General features: G+C 48.3%; 1 protein-coding gene across 7 annotated transcripts in view; it reads right to left on the reverse strand.

Annotated features, from left to right (window-relative positions):
• Positions 1-256: 256 nt before the first annotated feature.
• The window catches only part of ZNF664 (zinc finger protein 664), a 44017-nt gene continuing 20215 nt past the window's right edge, over positions 257-24058 (reverse strand). For 5 of the 7 annotated variants that reach the window (XM_078435924.2, XM_078435926.2, XM_078435921.2 and 2 more), the window contains 2 exons: positions 3350-3415; positions 257-3246 (listed from right to left, as the gene is read on the reverse strand). In XM_078435924.2, coding sequence (XP_078292050.1) covers positions 1865-2650 — 786 coding nt within the window. In that variant the 5' untranslated portion in view covers positions 2651-3246; positions 3350-3415 and the 3' untranslated portion in view covers positions 257-1864. Of the gene's footprint in view, positions 3247-3349; positions 3416-10869; positions 11036-24058 lie in introns of all 7 variants that reach the window. The other 2 variants (XM_078435925.2, XM_078435923.2) reach the window with 1 other exon arrangement.

The following is a 24058-nucleotide window of genomic DNA, read 5'->3' on the forward strand; positions in this document are numbered from 1 at the left end:
TCATTTCCCAACCTCTTAAGACAGTTGACAGACACTGTGAACCTGCTCACCCATTTCAGAGCTTCAAAGACCCTTAACTTCCCCCAAAGACTTCCTGAGCATAAGGACTACATGTGGGAAATCAATGGAAACAGGAATGAGAAGAGAAACAAAGTTAAAAATTAGGTGCTTTTTGTTCTCGTCATTGGGGACTTTTGGTCTTCTAAACATTCCTTGAGTCCTTCCACGTGAGTTTTTAATATCAATCTAGCCACAAAAAAAAAAAAAAAAAAAAAAAAAAAAAAAAAAAAAAAGAGCAAGAACAAGAAGGAGAAAAGAAAAAAGGGCCTATAAACGTCAGAATACTGAGCAACTCAGCATCTCCCCCCTCCCCGCTGCTCGCTCCGCTCCAGCGCCCGGCCGCCTTCCACTCCACAGACGCAGGCGCGGTGGCGGGGCTGGCCGGCCAGTGCCTCCAGCCTTGCCCGCTCACTCCGATGCCACCCTCAGAAAGGCCTTCCCTGACTGCCGTCTAATGATGCCCCACCCCCACCCACCCCACTCTAAATCATCACCCTAGTTTATTGTCTTCATAGCACTTAATCACTATCTCAAACTACATTATGTATTTGCTTACTTGCGTATCGTCTCCTCCACCAGAAGTAAACTCCATGAGAGTAGGGCCCTTGTCTGTCTTACTCAGTGGTATTCCCAGCACCTAGCACAGTGCCTGGCACATAGGAGGTGTTCAATAAATACTTGTTGAATGAACGAAGAAAGGAAAGGAGAGAGTAACATAGACATTCAGGCCTAAAAATGAATGGATACATAATCCTCAGTGAAGGTACTGAGGACTCCTACACATTATTGCCCAAAATTACAGAGACTAAACATTATTCGTGACTCCTCCCACCATCCACTTCTCCTACGGTCTCCCCTAGCTAGTAAGGAGCTCCATGTGTTACAAGAGGAGCCCGAGAGGGCAATTCTGGATGGAGAAAAGTTCTAACTTCGCTTGCTTGCTTCTTCCTATTTACATTCAGCTATTTCCAAAAAAAAAAAAAAAAAAAAAATTCAAGTTAAAAATATGTGATGAAACCACTAGAAAATTAGGTCTAACATAGAGACACAGTGATTAGCAGAATCCACAAGAATTTTTTTGAAAAGTTCAAGAAAAGTTCAAGGGCATGTATGTCTGCCAATGATTTCTCTGACAGGCCAGTGAATGGAAATTGTGAGTCACCTAAAATCTAAAATGAAATTTAATGCCATCTAGGAAGGGGTGGATATTTATGGGTGTTTTGAGGACACACAGGTAAAGTGGGTTCAGAAATAATGGGATATATGGAAAGATATGTAGGGGCTGAATCAAGTGAGAACCTCAGAAATACCAGAACACTATCTTAGTGGGAGCTGTCCATCTTCAAATGCATTCATTAACCAGTATGTTTGAATCAAGAGAAGGAAGGGCATGAGCTCCCGAAGGGGGAATCACCGGGATAACTTTTAAGTAAAGCATAGACAGAGGGTGACTCAGGAGGCTGGGCAATGATCACGGTTTCCTGTGTAGTATTTCCAAGTACTGAGGCATCATGCCCAAATCCCAGGAAACACACACCCACGACTGGGACCTCACCGCCCGTCTGGGGCAGACACTCAGAGGGATTCCAGATTCAAAGTCAAGTTGTGGAACATACTTGGCATGAATCCAAAAACAAAACAAACAAACAAAAACCAGAAAAACCAACCTCGCATATGCCTCTTCAAAAAGAATGTCCTGCTGGGGCTTGCTGTAAAAATTTCTTGGGTCAATGTAGGTATTTACAGGGTTTCCTTCCTAGTGGCACTTATGGGTTTTAAGAATTTTAACTGTTAGCAAACCACTCTATATAACTGATATTTTGAGATGGTTTCTCTCCTTTGTGTGTACTCTCTGGTGAATGCAGAGGCTGGTGCTCTGACTAAAGGCTTTCCCACACTCATCACATTTAAAAGGTTTCTCCCCAGTGTGCACTCTCTGGTGGATGCAGAGGCTCGAGCTCTGGCTGAAGGCCTTCCCGCACCCACAACATCTATAGGGTTTCTCCCCAGTGTGAACTCTCTGATGGATGCAGAGGCTCGAACTCTGGCTGAAGGCCTTCCCGCACTCATAACATTTATAGGGTTTCTCTCCTGTGTGAACTCTCTGATGCATGCAGAGGCTAGAAGTATGCCTGAAGGCCTTCCCACACTCTTCACATTTAAAGGGTTTCTCGCCCGTGTGGACTCTCTGATGCATGCAAAGATTTGAACTATTACTAAAGCCCCTTCCACACTCACTACAGACATAGGGCTTCTCACCTGTGTGAACTCTCATGTGAATTTGAAGATGTGAGCTCCAATTGAAGGCTTTGCCACACTCATAGCATTTATAGGGCTTCTCCACTGTGTGGATTTTCTTATGTCTGTTAAGTTTTGTTGTAGTACTAAAATCCTTACCGCAATCATCGCACTTATAGACCTTCTCTCCTGTGTGGTCTCTCCAATGAATATGAAGTTCTGATATATGAAAGAAACCCTTATCACACTTATCACATTTATGGGGCTTCTCAGCAGTGTGGATTTTCTGATGCATAAAAAGATCTGCTCTCTCAGAGAAAAATTCCCTACACATGGGGCACTTGTAGATCATTTTTCCTATTTGGTATCGTGATTTAGAGGAGGAAATTTCCTTACGACTACTATAGTTGAAGGATTGCTATTTCATAGAGTCTCTTATTTGGCCATCCTGGCAGTTTATCTCAGGCTTGCTCTATTCGGTAGGGCTATGGTTGGCCTAAGCTTCTCCCTGCCCGTCTTTCTATGGAAGGTTTCTTCCTGCATAGTGCTCCTCACTCAGTATTATTACTGATCATAAAGTGACATTTACTCCCACATGAATTCTGTAACTCATGAACACAGAACTTTCCTTCAGATCCTGAGTTGTCAACATTCCAAGGGGCTCCCAAGGTGCAAACCTCTGCGTTTTTAAGCCCCCGGAATCTTCCTCTTGTAGAACGATCTCGTACTTCCCACTTCTAGAAAAAGGACCGCACAGTGTCCCCTGTGGTGGAGGGTGAGATACTGCGTGTTGATCTCGATCCCCTGTAGCCTCCCCTTGAAGAGTCAGTATGACGTTCTGCCTCCTACACATCAGACAGAAGCCTTCCCAGGAAGCAAGCTCCTTGGGTTCCACGTGTGCCAATCCTTCCTTCTGGGGATTCCCTACATGGGTATCACTCCAGTCTCCTGTAACGAAAACATAAGCAAATATATTGAAAATGCCTCTTTTCCAGCAAATGCTATTGGTTCCATAATTAATGTCATATAAATGTGACACAGTAATACAGACCTTTTTTGATCTCGAGGAAGAAGCTCTCTTATCTTCCAGAGAGATGTATCTCTTAGATTTGCAGGTCTGAAGAAGAGAATTTGTAGATATCATGCTCCTGTTCATAGCCCAAGTATATATAATCCACTTACAACCACTTATTGTAATTATCTAAACATCATCAAGGGAATAGTATTGAAAAAAGAAAAGAAATCCTCAGAAGACCTGAATGTGAGAAGCAGCTGTCTTGCATAAAGGAGCAAGAAGGAAAACTATCTCCACTTTGAACTTCAGAAAGGACAATGCTGCTTTAGACCTAAAACATCAGATTTGAGTAGCCTTCTGGCCTACAGGAAGAATAAATATATGACAAAGTGGTATTGAATGCCCTTCCCTTGTTCAATTGTCCTCACTGGTTTCCTGATGTAATTAAAATCCAAACCTTTAAGTGAATACCCAAGGCCCTGCATGACCTTACCTCCAACTCTCCCCCACACCTCGCTGTGCTCTCTATTCCAGTTCGCAACACCCCAAGCTAGTGCCTGAAATGCTTTCTGCTCGACCTTGTGTGGGCCTTGCTGCGTCAGCTGCCCCTCCCTTACCTAAAGAAGGCCCCTTGCTGAGACTCTCTTTTTACCTCTTGTTTGATTCCTTCAAAGCACATATAACTTGTAATTTTCTCACTGTTCCTTGGTTTTTGATAGATCTCCTGTACTAAGATGTAAATGTCATGAGGGAGGAACTGTGTGTGCTGCTCACTGCTACATTCCGGTGAAGGGGAGGTGTGCAATTCATACGTGCTGCATATGCATCTATGGAATATTTCACAACACCCTCTCGTCCCCCAACAGGCATATCTTGCCTCATTCTGGTACAGCAGATAAAGGCACATTTCCCAGTGCCTTATTACCAGTCTTCTGATGACCAACACGGGACAAAATATACAACAAACAGAATGATCGGGAAACAAAGAAAATAGATCCCAAAATATTCTATCTGAACTCTGAACTCCTGTGAGGTGTAGGACCATGTTTTACCAATCTTTTCACCCCCTGTAATCTATAGTCAGTAAGTGACACTTCAATTAATTCATTAAATGAAATCCACAGATCTTCTTGAACGCTTTCAATAATATGCTCCATACAAAGACGGGGCGACGGGCAAATGAAGAGAGGTCTTTAACGATAAAATGGCAAGATAAATTGGACTGCTTTTAAGTGGAAGGGTTAGGATTTTGAAGTTGAACTAATTTCAGCAAAAATATAGCCAACGGCTGGACCAATTAGATATGCATCTACCCTCTGTTCTGTCACACATACTTCCATCCCCAGATATATTGGTAAAAGCAGGAAGCGACTGATGTCCCAGGTTACTCAGTGAGGCAGTACTCGACACAGCAAAACTGCAGACAGCCCAAGGCCTCTGCACAGCCCACCGGTCCAGTGAACTCTAGTTAATCCTCACGATAAAATGCTGCTTGGCTGTTCGAAAAGAGGAACGAGGAAGAACACTATGCACTGAGACAGAGCGGACCCCGGTCATGCTGTTTCACGAACAAAGCAAGACACAGAAGGGTATATATAATATGCTGACTTTCGTGCCAAGCAAGGATGCAAATGCGGATGTGTGTCTGTTTACATTACGTACACAAATTAACAGGGAAGATAACACAAAACCGAAGGTAAGCAGTTATTTGTGGAGACGAAGGAGACAAAGACGAAGTCGAACGTTTCCAAACATACCTTATCCTGTCGTTTCAGCTTTGGAAACATGTTTATATATATTCCAAAAACAAACTAAGTCCACAAAAAGGAAAACAATCCCTAAAATTTTAAACAAAAAGAATGACTTTTCAAGTCGGTAACATCCACAAAGGGCCTCTGAGTGTGCTGTACTCAGAGGGACACGCTCTGTCAGCAAACGAAGCCGCAAAGAAATCAAACTTCTTTCAGTAGTTTGTTAGTTGCAACAACACTGGTGTGTCGTTTACACTGGTGTATAAATTAGGATTATGCAAGTAAGTAATTTTGCGATTGTTGTGAGGAACCAAGATTCAATGTTAAGATAAACCAGATACAAACATAAAACCAAAGTTAAAGAAAAAATTGTACAACATAAAATTTATCAGTTCGAATTCATGTCTTTTCTAGCTTTATCCACCAGAAAGACCTAGAAGCAGTGACAATCAACAGCCAAACACCCTTCTCCTCCAAAAGGCACAGGGATCCCTGGAGGAACAGCTGATTTCAAGGCCACAGCATTTTACAAAATGAGGCTGGGACATCCTGTTATGCCAGAAAGCAAGAGACTCATGCCAAAGGAACAGCAATGCCAATTTATGAAGAGACTCCCACTGGCCAAAAATGGGACAACTGAGCATCCACAAAGGCATAATGAATGCAATCTACTGAAACAAATTAAATATACAAAAGGTCACAAGTTTACACTGATTTCAGGGGTGGGGAACGGGAGTGGCGGGGAGCAGAGAGACACACACAGGGACAGACAGAGGCAGAGAGACAGAGATTCAAGGCACTGAGCAAAACTGGAAGTAACTAGGGCACCAACTTTTCACCCTAAAAACTGGCAATTAAAAGGAAAGAACTGTGCGTCCATCCTATCTTTCCTCTGTGAACTATCTTTTGAGTCATGTGACAACCCAGCTAGGAAACGCATAACCCTAATGAAATACCTGACCATGACCAGAAACTTGACATTGCGAGGATCGGGCTGTCATCACCTAAACCCACTCGTCAATCTTAGCACCACTCAAAGAGGAGCAACCAGACGTGTGTGTACCCCTGCACGTGACTGACAGGAAACACAGGAAACACACAGCATCACTTCGAAACATTCTTGCTGAAAGATTGAACTGGTACGTAACCCAGCCTTTACACATCATTTTTATACAAAGGTACGAGAAGAAATGGCAGAAAGCAAGCAGAAAAATAAAAAAATAGGAGCCAGTCCCCAGGACGGCTGCCCACTGTTCCAACAAGTACATGCCCTGGAAATGGGGAGCGGTGGGGGCCTCAACAGACACAAGGCCTAACAATGCGATGTAATAGGAGGACCTTCTTTGGAATCTGATTCAAATGAACCAGCTGCTGAAAGGAGACAACGAAGGAGACATGATGAGGGATGGGGTATCAGATTACACAAGGAACACGGCCAACTGTGTTAGGTGTCTTACTGCCCCTATAGTCGTGCAAATGGCAGTGTTTTCAAAGATGTACAGTGGAGCTTGCAGGAATGTAGTGACATGATGTCGGAGAGGAGTCTTCAAATGCTTCAGCAAACAAACAAACAAAAAAAGACAGTAAAAAAGGACAGATAATTGGGGCGTCTGGGTGGCTGAGTCGGTTAAGCGTCCGCCTTCGACTCAGGTCATGATCTCACAGTTCGTGAGTTCGAGCCCCGCGTCGCGCTCTGTGCTGACAGCTCCGAGCCTGGAGCCGGCTTCGGATTCTGTGTCTCCCTCTCTCTCTGCCCCTCCCCTGCTCACACTCTGTCTCTCTTAAAAATAAACATTAAAGGGGCGCCTGGGTGGCTCAGTCGGTTAAGCGTCCGGCTTCGGCTCAGGTCATGATCTCGCGGTCTGTGAGTTCGAGCCCCGCCTCGGGCTCTGTGCTGACGGCTCCGAGCCTGGAGCCGGTTTCGGATTCTGTGTCTCCCTCTCTCTCTGCCCCTCCCCTACTCACGCTCTGTCTCTCAAAAATAAAAATGTTATAAAAAAAAAAAAAAAAAAAAGGATAAGGCATACGTGGCAAAATCACTGTAACTGTTGAATCTAGGTCATGGATACATGATGATGGATAAATGATAAGTACAATGTTATTCCCGTGTATTTGAAAATTTTTATGACAAAAAACTCAGTGAATGCAGAGAAGACATTCTTTTCCTGCTCCTGCTGCAGCAACAAACCAATCCCAGAACCAGAAACAACTAAAATATGATCCCCCGAATAGCTGACTTCCCCAACCAACCCTGACCATGAGAAAATGTGCGTAGTGCCGCACGTACCCCGAGAGAGAGGCGTCCGTGGCTTCAGGGCAGGAAGACAAAGGCACACTGCCACACCCTGCCCTCTGCCCCTCACCGGCTGGCCTGGACACCGTGTGGCTCTCCTCACTTGGGAACAGAAGCAGTGAGGGTCGGGACGCCCGTCGGAACTAACTGCTCAGAAGGCGGAATCTCCACACCAAAGCTCAGGCACATGAAATTCCTGCCTGAACGCCACCAGAGTTTCCCTCGAGGAGGAATCAGCCACCCCTCTCTCCAGGCAGAAATGCTTAGACATACCTGCAAGTCTTACCACGTGGGGCAGGGGCAGGGCTAGCTACATTCTTTAGGAAAAAGAGAAAAAAAGATAGAGCAAGAAGAACTCCAGCCAATCTTCCATGTGACGAACCAACGAACAGAAGGACAAACAACACAAAAAGCCTCCCCGCCATAAACTTTCCTAACCACCCCCTGCCCCACTGCATCTGTACATACAAAGGAGACTAGAAAGCAAGATAGCAAATACGAGCTAAAAAAATCCTACAGATCCCAAATCACATGCTCCCAAGATTCTCTCACTTAAGACACGTCTCCTATCCAACGTCCCGTCCCATAAGAGCGCTGAAGGGGACAGCCGACAGGACTGCGGGACCACCTTTCCGACCCCAGGAGGAAGGAGCCTTGCCCTGAGGTCACCTGACACTGCCCAGGGCAACGTTCAGTCTCTCCACATGAGACCTCAGGAGCGCCCCCAGCAGTCTGGGGGTTCAACCTACAGTGGGCAAGAACTGCTCAAACAGGAAGTTAGAGTTCAGCTGAGAACTGAGAGAAAAACTGCTTAAATTTAGCCCATGTGCCCCCAACCCCCACCTTCCGTGAAAAAGGGCCCTCCCTCTATCCACCGAAATCTCTGCCTCATCTAAACATTGTGACACCAAGCAACACCCAAATCAGCACTGACCTCTCAGTACCGCTAAAAATGAGGGATCAGCAAGCCGACACCCGATGCTTGAGACGCCAGAGGTTAAAAAGGAGTCTCTGGGTGCTGGCCCGGGAAGGGCCACCCGGAGGTGGAGGCGCGGGATTCACAGCTAGGAGATCAGGGCGATGGCCCCTCTGAGGGCTGCTCAGGACAAGCACTCTCCATCCCAGACCAAGAGGCAATGCTAAAACTCCACCACAGTCTGGAAGCTGTGGAAGACACACTGGGCCCCCGCCCTGGCCTTCATTTCCCTTGCAGGCAGACGCGCTCGTTGGGGAAGGGGCCCCCTCTGGTCACACCTGCAGGGGGCAAACGTCAAGAGTCCGAACAGAGCAAGGACACCGATTTCCCCCCAAAACTTGAGCCAGAGTCTGATGCAGAACGTACACGTAAGAGCCTCTCGACCCTAGAAGGTGCTCAGGATGCTGTGCTAGGAGGCGTGGATGTGGATTTTGAAAACCCGATTAAACACACTTGTGCATGTACTTTTTACATATATTGCTCTTTCACACGGCCAACCAAAAAATACGAGTTTGCCTGGGAAAAAAGTACACTAGCTTTTCACGAATTTCTTGTTTCAATGATTCTACAGTTGCAAACCGGGAACTCGGAGCAGAAGGACCCTGTCTTCACAGGGCAGGTGCTGGAGAACAGAGATGCCGAGGAGTACGACACGTGGAGAGACGGCATCCCACGGGGGCCCGCTGCGCTGGGACGACGGAGGTATCAGAAGAACGCCAACCACGGAGGGGGAGGTCGGGAAACTGTGACCGGTGTGCCAGAAAGCTGGATCACACTCAGTATAATCCAGACATAAGATCAAGACCAATCACCCTGATTCAGCAGGGGAGAAAAATCCAGTTACACTCCTACAGGAATAAGAAGCCAAACGCCTCGACATCAGACTTCGCGCACAGGCCGTGAAGCCAGATGCCGCGAAACGCTTCGCGGCGCGATTCTGACGGAGATGGACCGTGACACAGGAAGTACAAAGGCACCCATCCCAGGACCGGCACCACTGACAGGGAAGAGAAAACCACTGCAGAGCCACTGAATCCTCCCAGCCAGACCTGTGAAGAAACAGGCTTGCGGAAGGGCATGCCACTGGACACAAGACCACACCTAGGGAGACCGGGGACCATGTCTTGTGGGCACCGACGATAGACGACAGGTGGGGGCTGCTGAGGGAGAAGAAGGTTTGGTGTAGGGACAGGACAGTAATGCCTTTCAAAAGACTGGGGATAGAAGATGCAGGGCAGATGCTGTGTGAACAAAGTCCCACCAAAGGCATGAAAGGGATTTAGAAGTGTGTTTCCACTTAGTCTTAGAACACCAGGCGAGTAAGTCACCTAACGTGATTTTGCACCTATTTCCTTTGAAAATAATCAGGATGATGCAGGTGTACCGGCCTATCACAAAAAGACACTTTGTATGCCATCAGTCAGCCATGATGTAAAAGAGCATGCTTTGGAGACTCAAGGACACACATCTGTAGGACGTACTTTCTTCCTTTCTGAAATGCAGGCTGCGCAAGCGCTCACGTCGTCAGTAAGATGCCGATACGCACGTGAACCTGGAGTCGCCCGCAGAACCTGACTCAGTGGAGAAACTGGCTTCTCATGCGAACAAAGACGCAAAGGAGTACATGAAGCAAGAATAGCGACATAGGACGATAGGTTTTGAACCTGGATGAAGGGTACACAGAAGTACATTTTGTTACTTCCTCTACTTTTGAGCTCATCTGAAATTTTCCGTAACAGAAAGAAAAGCGGTAAGCCTCTGCCCAGGAGATCCCTGTAGCGAAGGTGGAAAGAGATTCAGGAGAAAGATACGCACCGGCAACCAGCACTCTGAATCACAGAGCTAAAGAAACTTTGCCTGCACGGGCATCACGGAGCCAGGCAAACTCGGGCACATCACTACACGCATGGGGACCGAGGACACAAATGCGGTGACGGCAGCTGACGTGTCTTCAGTGAAACCCTATCACGTGACCACAACACCCTGCCCTTCCAGCTTTCTGACTCTGCTAATCTGACGGAACCTTTCCTTTGTTCCCACAGGACCTCCCGTCCGCTTTTAATCGTTTTCTGTCCCGCTAACGAGACCCCGTCTGCCTTTTTCTCCCACTTCCTTTCCTGGCGCAGACTCTGCAGCCCCACCCCTCTCACCAGCCACCCTCCTCCTCCATCACGGTTCCGAGGCCGGACCTCGTTTCTGTCATCACCAGTAACCGCACCGTCTCCCAAGTATGTTCAACAGCAAGCCACCCTCTGGCCGCCTGGTGCTTCGCCCCCCACCGGCTCCGACTCCAGCAGTCTTTCGCCCGCAGACTCACCAGCAATAACCTTTCCTCTTCTCCCGTCACCCGCTCACTCCACTTCCGTCCATCAGGAGAACGCCTCTTCCTCGCTCACCGTTAACTCTCGTCACCTTCTCCCTGTCACACCATTTTAATAACACCCCGACCTTACTTAAATCCAACTCTCCGCCTCTCCATACGGGCACCCAAAGCAGCCGAATGACGCCAGGCTTTCCTGAATTCACGACGACAAACCTCGGGTGGGCGCCAGGCCTCCACAGATTCTTCTGAAAGCCTTCAGTACACGCTTTCCAGGATTTTCAGTTGCCGCTTTGCAGTCACGACAGCAACGTCCCCAGTGTCCTCCTCTCTCCTCGAATCTCCTGGATCCCCTCCACCTCCCTCTCTCGGGGCTGGTAACCTGCCAAGGTAACGTATTGAGAAAACAGGAACAACGTGACGACAGCGTCCTCACTCTCCCGCGGGCCGCACCTACACCTGTGCGCTCTGCCGCCTTCCTCCTCCTTCCTGCTCCTCACGGGCCAGTCCTGCCACGTGTGCCCCGTCAGCACTTCCGAGGCCTCCTCAAAATCAAATCCTGCGATGACTCTCCGTGTCATCAACAGTCCTGTCCCACCTGCTGGCCCGTCCCATACAAACATGTTCTCTGCCCCTCCTTCCTCAAACAGACTTCTTTGGATCCCACAGCCCCGCCCCACCTATCCGCCCAAACACCTGCTCTCCGGCACAGCAAAACTCCGCGAGAGCTTCGTGCGTCGCATTCTCTCCGCCGGGCGTCTGTCTCTACCCTCGCTGAAAACCACTCTTATCCGGGCCGTTGGGACCTTCACACCGCCAAACCCCACGGGCACTGTCCTCGTCCACCAGACGGGACCGTACGACACACCTCCTGTCCGTGGCCTGCACTAAGGTCCCCTCCTTGCCAGCCGCCCTGCTCCCTCATGAGCCACTCCGTGTCTCCTTTGCTGGACACCCCTCTTCTGCTGGACTTCTAAATGTTGGGGTGCCTCGGGGCTCCGACGGGGGCCCCCCTTCTTTTCCAGATCTATAGCCTCTCTGCAAGTAATGTCACCCAGGCACATGGCCTAAGATACCATCCTGATGCCGAGTCCCAAGTCTTAGCTCCAGCCCGGGACTACACCGCAGAAAGCGTCCCCAAGCCCAAGCCCTCAGCCTGCTCCCTCCTGACTCTTCCATCCAAGAAGCATCCACGCAGGGAGCCCGCCTGACTTCCTCTTCGCCAAACCTGCCTCCCTCCGTGACTTCTGTCTGCCTGCCCAGCCTGTCCCCGCAGCCACGACAACCACCCGGGCCAGGCTCAGATGAAGCCCCTAGCCGCTCAATCCGCCACCTCTCGGCTTCGCTCCTGCGCCGCCGCAAGGCGTCAACCCAACCTTTTAAGAACGTAAATAAGATCGTGCCACGCCCCTGCTTCGACCTTAACCCTCCACTGCTCTTTAAAACGCATGCTCCTTTCACCGGGGCACGCGGGGGACACCCAGTCTCACCACCACATCCTCTTGCACACCACACACCACCTCACTCGTCCCCTTTCCAGTCTTCAGACTCACCAAGCCCGATCCCCCTCAGCCCCTCAAACACTCCCCTGCCCACGCGTCTCCCTGATCCCCCGCGAGCTGGCATCTTCTCAGCAGTGACAGCGTCGGCGGGGTCTTCTCAGAGGGCGGCTCCATTAACCAGTTTAGACTGATTCGCCTCCTACCCTGCGGCACATCATTCTGCTGGGTTTTCTCACTTTCCCTCATGGACAACCGCCCGAGTTAGTCTGTGTACGTAGGGATGCAGTTCCTTGTTTGCTGTCTTCCCCTCCCTGCCTCTTAAATGCCAGCTCCAACCAGCAAGAACAGCAGAGAACCAGTGAATTTAGAGGACATCTAAGACTCCTCCGTCTCTGTCTTCCACAGGTCACTAAGCAACAGATGTTTACTGAGCGTGTGTGCCCTCAACACAAACACACCTAGTCTCTCCCTGTGAGGAAATGACCATCTAATGGGGAAACAGACATCGTCAAAGATGTCCACCAGAAACGTAAAACCCAAACCATGCTAAGTGCTACGAAGCAGCCCTGGGTGGCGCTCGGGGAGCCCATGACTCCGAGGGCAGTGGGGCCGACCTGGTCAGGAGGGTCGGGGAAGACTGCCCTGAAGAAGCAAGAGTTGGAGCTCAGATCTACAGGAGACACTCAACCTGAAGGCGCAGCATCCGCAACAGACCATGGGAGGGAGCAAGGCATCTAGGAGAGAAAAGGGGCCCAGAGGGGACACTGTGCATGGTGAGAAAGGGGAGATGGCGCTGAAGTCGTGGGGCTCGATCTTTACTCTAAGGGCAACGGAAAGCCGCTGAAGTGGTAGTTAGTTTTTGTATATTTTAAAGTGGGAACATCGCTTGCAGCTTAAAAAAAACTTTTTTTTACATTTATTTATTTTTGAGAGACAGAGTGGGACAGAGTGCGAGCAGGGGAGGGGTAGAGAGAGGAGGAGACACGGAACCCCAAGCAGGCTCCAGGCTCCGAACTGTCAGCACAGAGCCCAACACGGGGCTCGAACCCATGAACCGTGAGATCGTGACCCGAGCCCAAGTCAGATGCTCAACCGACTGAGCCACCCAGGCGCCCCCATCACTTGCATTTTTAAATAGACAACTGTGACTAAAGTAGAGTCAACAGGTGAGAGGAAGCAGGAGAACAGGAGAACCCGGGGGGCCAACATGTCAGAGGTCACCTTGGGAGGCTAGGTTACAAAGAATGGTGACCTGCACCAAAGCAGCGGCGGAGATAAAAGGAAGTGGATGTTTTTAAAACATACTTAGCATAGAAAAATCAGGCGACTTGGTGGACGGAACAAACGCGTGAGGGAAGAAGAGATGCCCAGGACGACCGCTCCGTTTTCTGTGTAAACAACCAGGTGGAGGTGGAGCCATTCATTAAGACCGGAAACTCTAAGAAAACCTAGGTTTGGAGATGAAGAACAGGACTCCGATTTTTGACGTTTGTAAAATATCGAAAAGTAGATGTTGGGGACAGTAGCTGCATGAAAGAAACTGGCACTCAGAGAAGGCGGCAGCACTTGATTAGATACAAATTTGTGAACCACGAACACCGAAGCAGGGGCCGGAGTGAGGTCACCTGGGGAGAAGTGGAGCACCCGCCAACATTAAGAGGACATCCTGCATGTCTCCATCCACACGGAGTTCAACACAGGCAAAGTTAATCTATGCCGTCAGGAACAGAGAGGGCAGAGGAGCTCCACGTGGAAAGGAGCACAGGGGCCCGGGGGGCCCGGCCACACGGCCGCCCAGGCCGGTCTCTGGTTTACACAGGTGTGTTTACGTCAGGGCTGTGAACGCTCGTCAAGCTGTCCCTTACAGTTGGGGGCTGTCTGTAGTGACCCTTCCAGGAAAAGTTCGGGAAAGAAACAGAAATGGGAAGAATTCCACTCAAAGGGATAGGCAAAATATGGGAGAAAAGACATCCTGGAAAGGCCCACGGTGACCCAGAAAGGCAGCCTGAGAGGGGGAGGCCAGCCACCCGCTGTAGCAGAGGGAGGCAGCAAGACGGGGGAGAGGGCAGGAAGCAAGGTCATGTGCAGAGGAGGGGAGGGGAGGGGAGGGCAGGTGGGGGGCTGGAGGGCTTGGGGTTGCACAAGACGATCTGAAGCGGCTGTGTGGAGCGAGCAGAGGGAACACGGGAGGGGCCCGTCCCTCGGGCGCGGCGTGAAGGCCAACAGGCGGGTGTCCGCGGGACTGGGGTTTTGCCAGACGGGGACGGTCAGAGGGCAAAGTGGCTGTCCACCCGGAAGAGACCGTCACCTCTCCCAATACAAACTTCGGCCTTTGTGCGTTGACAGGGAAGATCGTGACCCACGTTCCCGTGTCAACAACTTCGCCTGAGCCTTGAAGGCTGCCGGAGTGCCTGGCAACCCACGGCCTCCGGCCCACCTCGCCCTCACCTCCGGCACAGGCTCCCGAGCCCCCCCGTTTCTCAAGGCAACAGAGGGCCTTGAGTCGGAGCGCTCCGTCCTCTCCCGCCAGCACACCTCACACACCCACACTGCACACTTGTGGCTCGTCCGTCCCCCGTCCCCGCGGGGCCCGCTCACGGCGCATCGCTACCGTTGCTCTCTGGACGCCCTTTTTTGTTTTTTCATCTCATTCTCTGAAATTCAGACTGCTGGCTCAGGAAATCTAGTCATTTAAAAATAACTCCGTAATTACTCTGTCATAAGGTCAAGTGAAAATTACCTCTTTCCTGGTTTTTGAGAAAATAGAATTACCCAAACGACATAGAAATACAGAAAGTACTACAGGTCTTTCTACGGTTTTATGGCTGCAAGACTTCCTACAAAGCATTAAATATAAATAATCCTACTTTCTGGTAGCTGACTCTAATTTGTCAGTTAAATCTATTTCAGCAGAGACCAACCTAACTTCCTATCTAGAACCGGATCTGTCAGACCATGTGGGTTATAGTTTTTTCACTGCGAGGGACCAGGGCACACTTTGTGGGAAGGATAAAAACAAGAATGGGCAAGAAGGTATGTCTATGCTTCCACGCTCAGCCCAAAATAAGCACCGCTAACTGCAATGGGTTGAAGTAGCCACGTGGTTCATCTTCCTCCCATGTCTACGGAGCAGACAACTGCGTCGGGAGGTCTGCAGAAGACTCAACAGAGGTGAGCACGAGCCCAGGTGATGAGGCGCCAGACTAGTACACGTGAAATCCAAAGCAACTTCTAGGTCCCTTAATTACCGGGAAGTGTTTTATAAGAAGAGCCTCACGTTCCCAGTTCCCTATTACGTTCTGGCTCATTCCACGTTGAGTATCCTCTGCGTAGACGACTGCCCCGCCACCCAGAAGCGGGCCCAGAAGACGCGTGCTGACGCAGCCACCCTGGACGCCGAACCTCTAGATGCAGGCTCAGAGCGTGCATGTGCTCAGGCATATGCTCTACAAACATGTATCTTGCCCCCGGTATTTGTCGGGCACTGGGCTGAGCGCCAGGGGATCCTAGGATGAACAGAATAGCCATGGTTTCTGCATTCGTGCGGTTTCCGGTCTAGGAGGGGAAGGGGACAGGTCCAGCGTCGCACGACCAGGGCCATCACAGAGGCTCACACCTGCAGACACAGCTGCCTGAACAAGGGGCCTCCTAACGAGTCTCAGCATGACCAGGAAGACTCCAGGAGACTCTCCCTCTAAACAGAAATCCAAAGGACAAACTGAGTTAGCCACAAAGAGCAGGAGGGCAGAGGGTCCCAGCCTAGGGAACGGCTGGTGTCTAGAGATATTCAGGATGACAAACCTCAAGAAGAAGTGGAAGTTCAGCACGTAGAAGGAGAAGACAGGGCAAAAGCAGGAGTCACGCATCAACAGGGTCTTGCAAGCCACAGGAACACTTTAAGTGCTAAGGACTTTTTTTTTTTTTAGGACTGATTCTTCAGAAAACATAACCTTCACAGTGGCAAGACACCTGTGCAGTAGTGGTCTTCCCGGAAAGCTAGAACTCGATCTTAAGAAAAACAGGAAGGCGGGAGACCACCAAAGTTCCTAAGAGTGAAAGAAGGATGGGGTCTGTGCACAGACAGGAGGTGAAGTACGGTAAAGACCCCAGTGGGGGTTGAAACACCGAGTTCCACGAGGACATCAGTGCCTAAGTGGGCTGCTGTGCAGCTGCATTTCTAGTAGGAAGTGAATGTGGCCTCAGCACTCCTCCTGGAAATGCCGTTCAGTTTCTGGAACAGGGAACACTGTCTTCCAACGTGGGTTCCAACAATCATGTAAAGATTCACTTGAAGTCTTCACTGCACTCAACACATCTTCTGCCTCAGAAGCCCACACTGTCAGAATCTCCCTTCCACTGCAACCCAATCAAAACTCAACAGCTAAATCCCCATCTTCTAATTGCGGCACCAAGTGCCGACATTCATTCCAGCATGAACTCATCAATGTCAGCTTGGGACAGCCAGAGCTTTGCAGGAGAAAGTGTACTAGGCTGAATACGGTCTCCCAAAAATCCTCGTCCACTTGCAAACTCAGGGCGTGACCTTATTTGGAAATATGGCCTTTGCAGATGTAATTACTTGAGATGAGGTCACACTGGATCACGGTGGGCCCTGAGTCCAATGACTGGTGTCTTTATAATAGAAAGGAAAGGGAAATTCAGACAGACACGTGCACACAAGGGCTAGAAAGTAGTGTGGCGATGGGGGCAGAGATTAGAGAGATGTGTCCACAAGCCAAGCAATGCCAAAGACGGTTGGCAATCGCCACAAGCTAGAAGACACAAGCGATTCTTCCCTAGAGCTCTCAGAGGGAGTACGACCCTGCTGACACCTTGATTGCAGACTTCTGGCTTCCACAATAGAATAAATTTCTGTTGTTTAAGCCACCCCGTTTGTGGCACACTGTCACAGCCACAGGAAGCTGTAGCCTAGGAAACCGCTAGCTCTGGAAACTAACAAGAGAAGGACACGGAATGCTTTCAGTAACATGGCCCCCTCTACTGATCTCTTCAGGCCCCACCTACAATACACACAATAGACATTTATTTATTCTTTTGGGGTGCTGAATGGCACGTGCTTATTTCACACGGATCCAAGCCCTTTCCACTCTGTAAAAACCTGAGCCATTTCACTTTTGCTCACTTAAGAATAAAAGTTGCATATCTCATTTACATTCTTTTACTCAAGAGATTATATTTCATAGAAAGATCTTAATTTTTCCTTTCCTTTCCAACAGTTCCCTCTTTGCTTCAACTTCCAAAGGAAATAAATCCATAAATGGTATATACAGTCTTCGCCTCCCACCAAAAGTCCCTCACACAAACCCACACACACTCCCACTCCCTCTCGCTCTCTCTCTCTCTCTCGCAACGCACGCATACGCATCCACACACGCGCGCGCGCGCGCGCACACACACACGCACACACACACACACACACACACACCCACCCCCCCCCCCCCACCCCTGGTGGGAGCGGTGGTGAAGGAAGAGTGAGCACAGGTTACATGGTAGACCAACCAGAGTTTAAATTTAGCCTGTATCTATTGTGAGCTTCGTGGCCTCAAGAAGAGCTTTAAGCCTTTCTTAGCTCTACCAAATTACAGTTTTGTGTATGATAGGAAAGAATACTTCTCAGAATAAAATGTTAAGGCTCAAAATCAAAGGGAAGTGGGCAGGGATGGAAAAGAATGCCCCATCTGGAAATAAGATAAAATTTAGTCATGAAAGACTATATTTGAAGCATAGCTTCTGCCCCGGCCAACGGGTCGCAGGAACCTCTCCTCAGCGCCTGGCCGGCGAGAGAACAAGGCTCATTCCTGCACAACCAAGACAAAGCCTGCCTGTCCGCACGCCACGGAGTGCAACAGTCTGGGGTGCCACACATTAAGTGCACACAAGACTCCGTCCACTTGGCCACGCCACTTCCCTTCCCACCGCAACTACGATTTCGACATGTCCCTAAATCAACATAAACCCTGTCAAGGAATCACCCGGTAGACAAGCCTTAATACCATGTGGCCTCTAGGGGGCCGAGAGCATGAAAGAGCTTCGGTCTAACCCTGAAGGCCTGATCACCAGAAAATATTCTAAAAGGAAAAAAGATTCCACTCTTCCTCTACATACATCAAAACCCGTAAAAACCTACCATCAACAGCAATTTGTTCCTGCGGGCATTCTACCTCTGAGGTCTCGAATCACCAAGCACCTCAGCTCCCTGCGTCCACAGGCGTCCTCCCCGACTTCCACCAATCCTTACAATGCTCGGCCCACGTAAAGCCACCTCTTACCCCCAAGAAGCAGCAGTTTCTGCCAACTTGTGTTATATTGCAAGATACACAATTTGCAGCTTTTCCACTTACTGTCGGACTTTAAGCAAGTTATCTAAGCCTCAGACTCAATTTCCTCAAATGTGAAAGAGAAATGACACGTACACTTATATTTCTATCTCTTAGGGTTGTTACGAAAATGAAACAAGACGATGCACGAGCCAGGGCTCAACATCTTTTCTCTTTCCTCAATCTGCCCGCCTGCTGAATGCGCAGGGTTTGCACCGCTAACTGGGAGCAGCTCCAGGAACCTGCGGGCAACAGCAGTAACTTCATACCTCCCAGCTGCCGCTCCCTTTCCAGACTGCACCGTTGCCGCCTCTCCCTCCTAAGTGGCACTAAAGCCGGGTGCTGCATCCTTCCAGTGTGAAAGCCCGGTCCCCAGGGACTCCCCATCGCTCTTCGGTAGTCACGGGCAAGGAGCAGACCTGAGCTCGCCCAAGACTTTCTCTCCTAGCGCTCTGAGGAGTAATGAGTGGAGGTCTTCCACATGGCCCGCTGACGGTGCCCGGAATAGATGTTCAAGTAGCTTCCACCCTCGTGACCCTCTAGGGCCACCGGGCTCCTCCACCTGGCCTTCAATTCTGTAATCCCTTCTTACCTTAAATGAGCCAGAGCCCTTCTCTGCTGCCGATGAACAAGCAACCCTAACCGACAACGGGTTTCAAATAGCCACGAGCAATCTGCACTCGCCTCAGTTCTCCCTCTCCAAAGCTTGAAGTGACTGGGATCCACATGTAGTAAGGGTATGTGGAAAAGGAAAATTGGCTCCAGAAGCCCGATTTCAAAAAGGGATCCACAGACCAGCACTGTCAGCCTCACCTGGGAGCTGACCAGAAATGCAGAATCTCAGGCCCAACCCCAGACCTACTTAGTCAGAAACTGCATTTTAGCAAGATCCCCAGGGAGTCTTACCTACCCCCAGAGACCCTAACATGCAGCAAACCTTGTGAAGCACCAATCCAGAGGATAAATGTGGTTCTTCACAAATGCCTGAACAAGGTCTCACCCTTAACATGAAAACATTCTCTATAAACTATAAAAAAAAAACCCAAAACACTCTACTTGACTTCTAACTCTCCCCAACACAGGCTGGGGCTCGGCAGTATTACACGGTAGTTAAACACAGGGTGGGCCCACAGGTCGCTGCTCAAATCCTATTCCTATCACTACCAGTGTGGCCTCAGACCATTTCCTAATCTACCTGAACACCAGCTACCTGTCTGTAAAATGGGTCTGTACCACCCACCTATCTGGATCACCGGATACTCTTCATTTCCCTGGTAATGCTCCCAAGTGAAATAGTTCCTAATTACATGAGCTCAGCACCCTCTGATTTAGATCCTTGCTCCCAACATGCTTCTCACAATTTGTAATTATCATCTGTTGATTAATATCCATGTAGACAGGAGCTCCACGAAGGCAGGAACCGGGTCCATTTTGCTCACCAAGTGACTAGCATATAGCATTATGCTAGTCTCACAGGACACAGCCAAATGTCGGTTGAGGAATAAATAATCCAGACGGATGGCCTATTAAAAGGTTTCAGGTTTTATTCAGACCATTTCTTGCGTTGGGGAAAATGCTCAGAATAAATATTGGCCACAGAATGAGAAAGAAATCCTTTTCTCTAAAGACTCCTCTTTTACCTAATTTCCCAGCTCAGAATAAGCTGGATGTGCTGTGGTATCCACCTCTTTCCTTCTTTTTTCTTTTTTCCCTACCCGTGCTCTCCTTCCTCCCACCCACAGAAATTTTAAAAGTATGCTCTACATTATGTTTAACCACACACGTCCTTCACATGGCTTCCTTACTCACACCAGGTGTGAGGCTCCCCATACAACATGCTAAGTGCCTAACATCTGGCCTGGTTCATCTTAAACAAAACTGTCCTCTAGCAAGGGGCATGAAGTCAAACACCTTCAAGGGTCAGGCCGGTAATATAAAAGTGGGCAGCTGTCTGGTTTGAGACATCAGGGACTAGTGGGCCCTTCCTGGCTACTCTCCCTGAAAGGTATTCCATTCCTACAAATTAGACATTGACAGGCTGAAATAAGTCCAACAGCCACAAGTCCCTTGCAAAAACAAAAAGCAAAAAACCTAACTTGTGAGGAGATCCTGAACAATTTGCCCAAACTCTTAGAAAAAGTAATTTCAGTTCTTTCCAGTTATTGTCTTCGAACAGTTCTGAACTTAAAATATGATCTGAAGACTCTTGGGGGTTCCAAAACCCGTACAAAACAAGATCAAAATGATTTTCAGAATAACACTAAGACACTGTTTGCTTTTTTCACTGTGTTGAGATTTGCACTGAGGATCAAAAGCACTCGCTGGTAAAACTGTGGATTCCTCAGGCACCTCCTATGAAATCCTAAGGCAGAGACACCAAACAGTGCCAGTAGTCGATTGCATTCTTCACCTCCATGCACCAAGAGTTATGAATTTTTTTTTCACTTAAGAATACCTTTGAAAAAGCAATAAAAATTATTTTATTAAATCTAGACCTATTGATTATACTTAAATATATTATTAGCTTTATTACACCTGCATTAAATATATACAAATATATTTCTAAATTCTCTATTTTTCATATTCCACGTTTAAAATGGGAAGTATACCAGCTTGCTTAGCACAGTGCAACAGCTGCCTCGAGGAAAAGCACTTGCACAACTGAGTTGCAAGCCCAACTAGCCCCTTTCTCGACACAACATCATCTTTCACTTGAAAGAATGACAAACTGGTTATGCAGACCTGGGTGCTGCGCAGACACTTCATTGAACAGGAAATACCTGATGGTATGTGTTGCCAACGGTCAAACTCAAACTTTCAGGTGAAAACTGGGACTTTAGGAAAGTGGTGCCTGCCCCCATGAGCTCTACAGCTTTCCAATATTTGAAGGCTCTTCCAGTGAGACTGACAGTGATCCTTTTTAAACATGATTTTTTTTATTACATACAATGAAATGTGTGAACATTTGCAAGATCCACATAACTCGGTGGAACAGTATTTTTCAAACGAGCAACGTGTGAGTGAATAAAATCATCACGGGTAAAAGATCTGTTCAAAGTACAAGAGAGACCAATGGGTTTTGCTACACTAAAATACAAAAAGTTCACGGATTCGGTTTCAGATTCACACTGCAGCTAACCTTTACGAGCTTACCACTTGTCAAGTTTTACTGCTATATCACAAATGAACTCACAGTTAACTGAAAAGGCTACTAAAAAAAAAAAAAAATCCCTTTTCCAACTATATCACCTGTGTGAGGCCGGATGTCTTCATCTACTTCAACCAAAACAACAAACTCAGAGACTGAACATAGGAGATGTCTTTTGTTTAAGCCTCATACATTCAAGGACATTTGTGAAAATGTAAACACTGTCATTCTTCCTACTAAATGTTTTTTTGGAAAATAGCTGTTTTTCATAAAAATGTCATTTGTGTTAACACAAAATGGGTTTATCCTTATTTTTAAATAAATTAGTTACATATTTTTGTAAAATTTTGGTTTCAATTTCTATTTATGCTAAATGTCAATGCACATAACCCACATAAACAGAAAGCTCTTTGGGGTCCTTAATAACACTTTTTAAAGCATTAAAAGGACCCAGAGACCAAAATGCAGTTGAGATTCCATGTTAAACACTTAAAGTTTAGAAGTATGTGAACAAACGGTAAGATGAACACTTACTTGTGGTTAGTAATTTGTCATCAGCCATTACTATTATTGAAGAAAAACGCCCCCCCCCCCCATTCCTCCACAATAATTCCAAAGTTTTATACAAGAGAAATGAAAGATGAACATCACAGGAAATAACTCTCTACCCAGAGTTGTGTTCTACAGAGGATTCGGAAATTATCCCTTTAGGCAGCAATCCACTAATGTGTTCTTGTTAAGACCTTGATTTCCAGGGCCAAGGCCATACGATTCTATCATACTGTTCCCCCTGGACATAATGGATGCCTCTGTTCACAGAGAGAAAACATGAAACCTGTCTCTAGCTTGGTTAGGAACTCCTCTTCCTCACAAATTATCAGGAAGTACCAGAAATCAACTCAATCAGATATTAATTTGGCAGTGGTACAACTCCAAGGGAAGAGAGAGCTCTGCTTAACCTTTTTCTACAGGCTTTGGCGCACAAAACAAACGAAAAGGCCATTTAGGTCCCTGGTGCCTTTATGCTGCCAAGTAACAGCGCTAAGAGATTATTTGTTCTGTTCAAGGCCAGGGACTCTGGGCACACAACAGAAGCGGCATCTACCTCCTCACTACTCTATTATACCTTCTGGAAATTCCAGTGTAAAATACACTAATGGGGTATAGGAAGACTTAGCTACTCACCAGTTGACTTCCCTTCCTTAGCTATCTGTCTTAGAATAACTCCGCTATGGCAGGCACTTAGAACTCATCGATTAAGACTGTGGAATGCCAATCCCCTTCTATTCTGCTTTACCATCACCATCAGCGCTGGAAAAGAAGATACGAGGGGCTTGGAAGATACCACTCTGGCCGCCCAGGGCAGGCTCATGGTCCCAAATGGGCCCCTCACATATCCCACATTTACGAGTACCCCACTCTTCCAGATACCAGAGCTGCTTTTCCTCATTAGAGTCCCTCCACATGGGCCCTGGGCCACCTCGGCGGTAACCGAGCACAGTAAAACCCCACCTTGTAAGGTGTCAACCCTCTCACCTGAGCGGTTGGCGCTCAGAAAGCCTCTGAAGAAGGATCCACCTGGCTCCCTGAATTCTAAAGCGGCCGCCAAGGCCTCTGGCTGCTCTACTTCTCACACTTCTTCATCTGCCCAGGCTGGTAACACCCCAGAAGGCCCAACTGCCAGGTCACGTCTCTGAGATGTGCTTCTCACTCCCAAAAGCGAACACAGGCTCCCTCAACTTCCTAGGCTAACTTCAGTAACCGGAAGTTGTAGGTGGCCAAAGCCGAGAGGGGAATTTCACTCACAGTGGTGCAAGCGCACACCTCTAACTCCTGGCTCTAAATCTCTCGTGGCCAAAGCCCTCCACATCAGAATGCCCGGCCAGCCTCAGAACACATTCCAGATTTCTATTCACCCAAAGGCCTGCTGAGATACTTAGGCACAGCACCTAGTCACTAGAGCACCATGCACTTCTGAAAACTGGAATGACCTCAAAACAAGGCTCCTCAAATAGTTCATCAGCCTCTGGCCACTGGCTGCCATTGTGTAACATCTTAGTAACAGCCTGGCCAGTATTCAAATACCCCTTTACCTGGTGCTCAAGTAGCAGGTAGCATTTCCTCAATATGCTACTGATAATCATTTACCTCAATAATTTACAGGATAATTCCCCCCCCCCCCCCAAGGACACTGCGGTCAACTTCTTAAGCTGGTCAAAGGCAGTTCTGGTTCCGGGCAGGATTTGCCAACCAAACTTATGTCAGCCAGGGTCTATGCTTCTCCTTTCCGGAACCAGGTCAAACCGTATTACAGAAAGTCTTACAGACAGTGGCAGAATTTATGTCACTTTTGATGCCTTCCTCTCCACTTCCCTGCTACCAGTTGGCTAGAAAAGACTCCAATCCAGTATGACTGC

This window comes from Panthera onca, chromosome D3, assembly GCF_046562875.1.
Source record: "Panthera onca isolate mPanOnc1 chromosome D3, mPanOnc1 haplotype 2, whole genome shotgun sequence".
NCBI lineage: Eukaryota > Metazoa > Chordata > Mammalia > Carnivora > Felidae > Panthera > Panthera onca.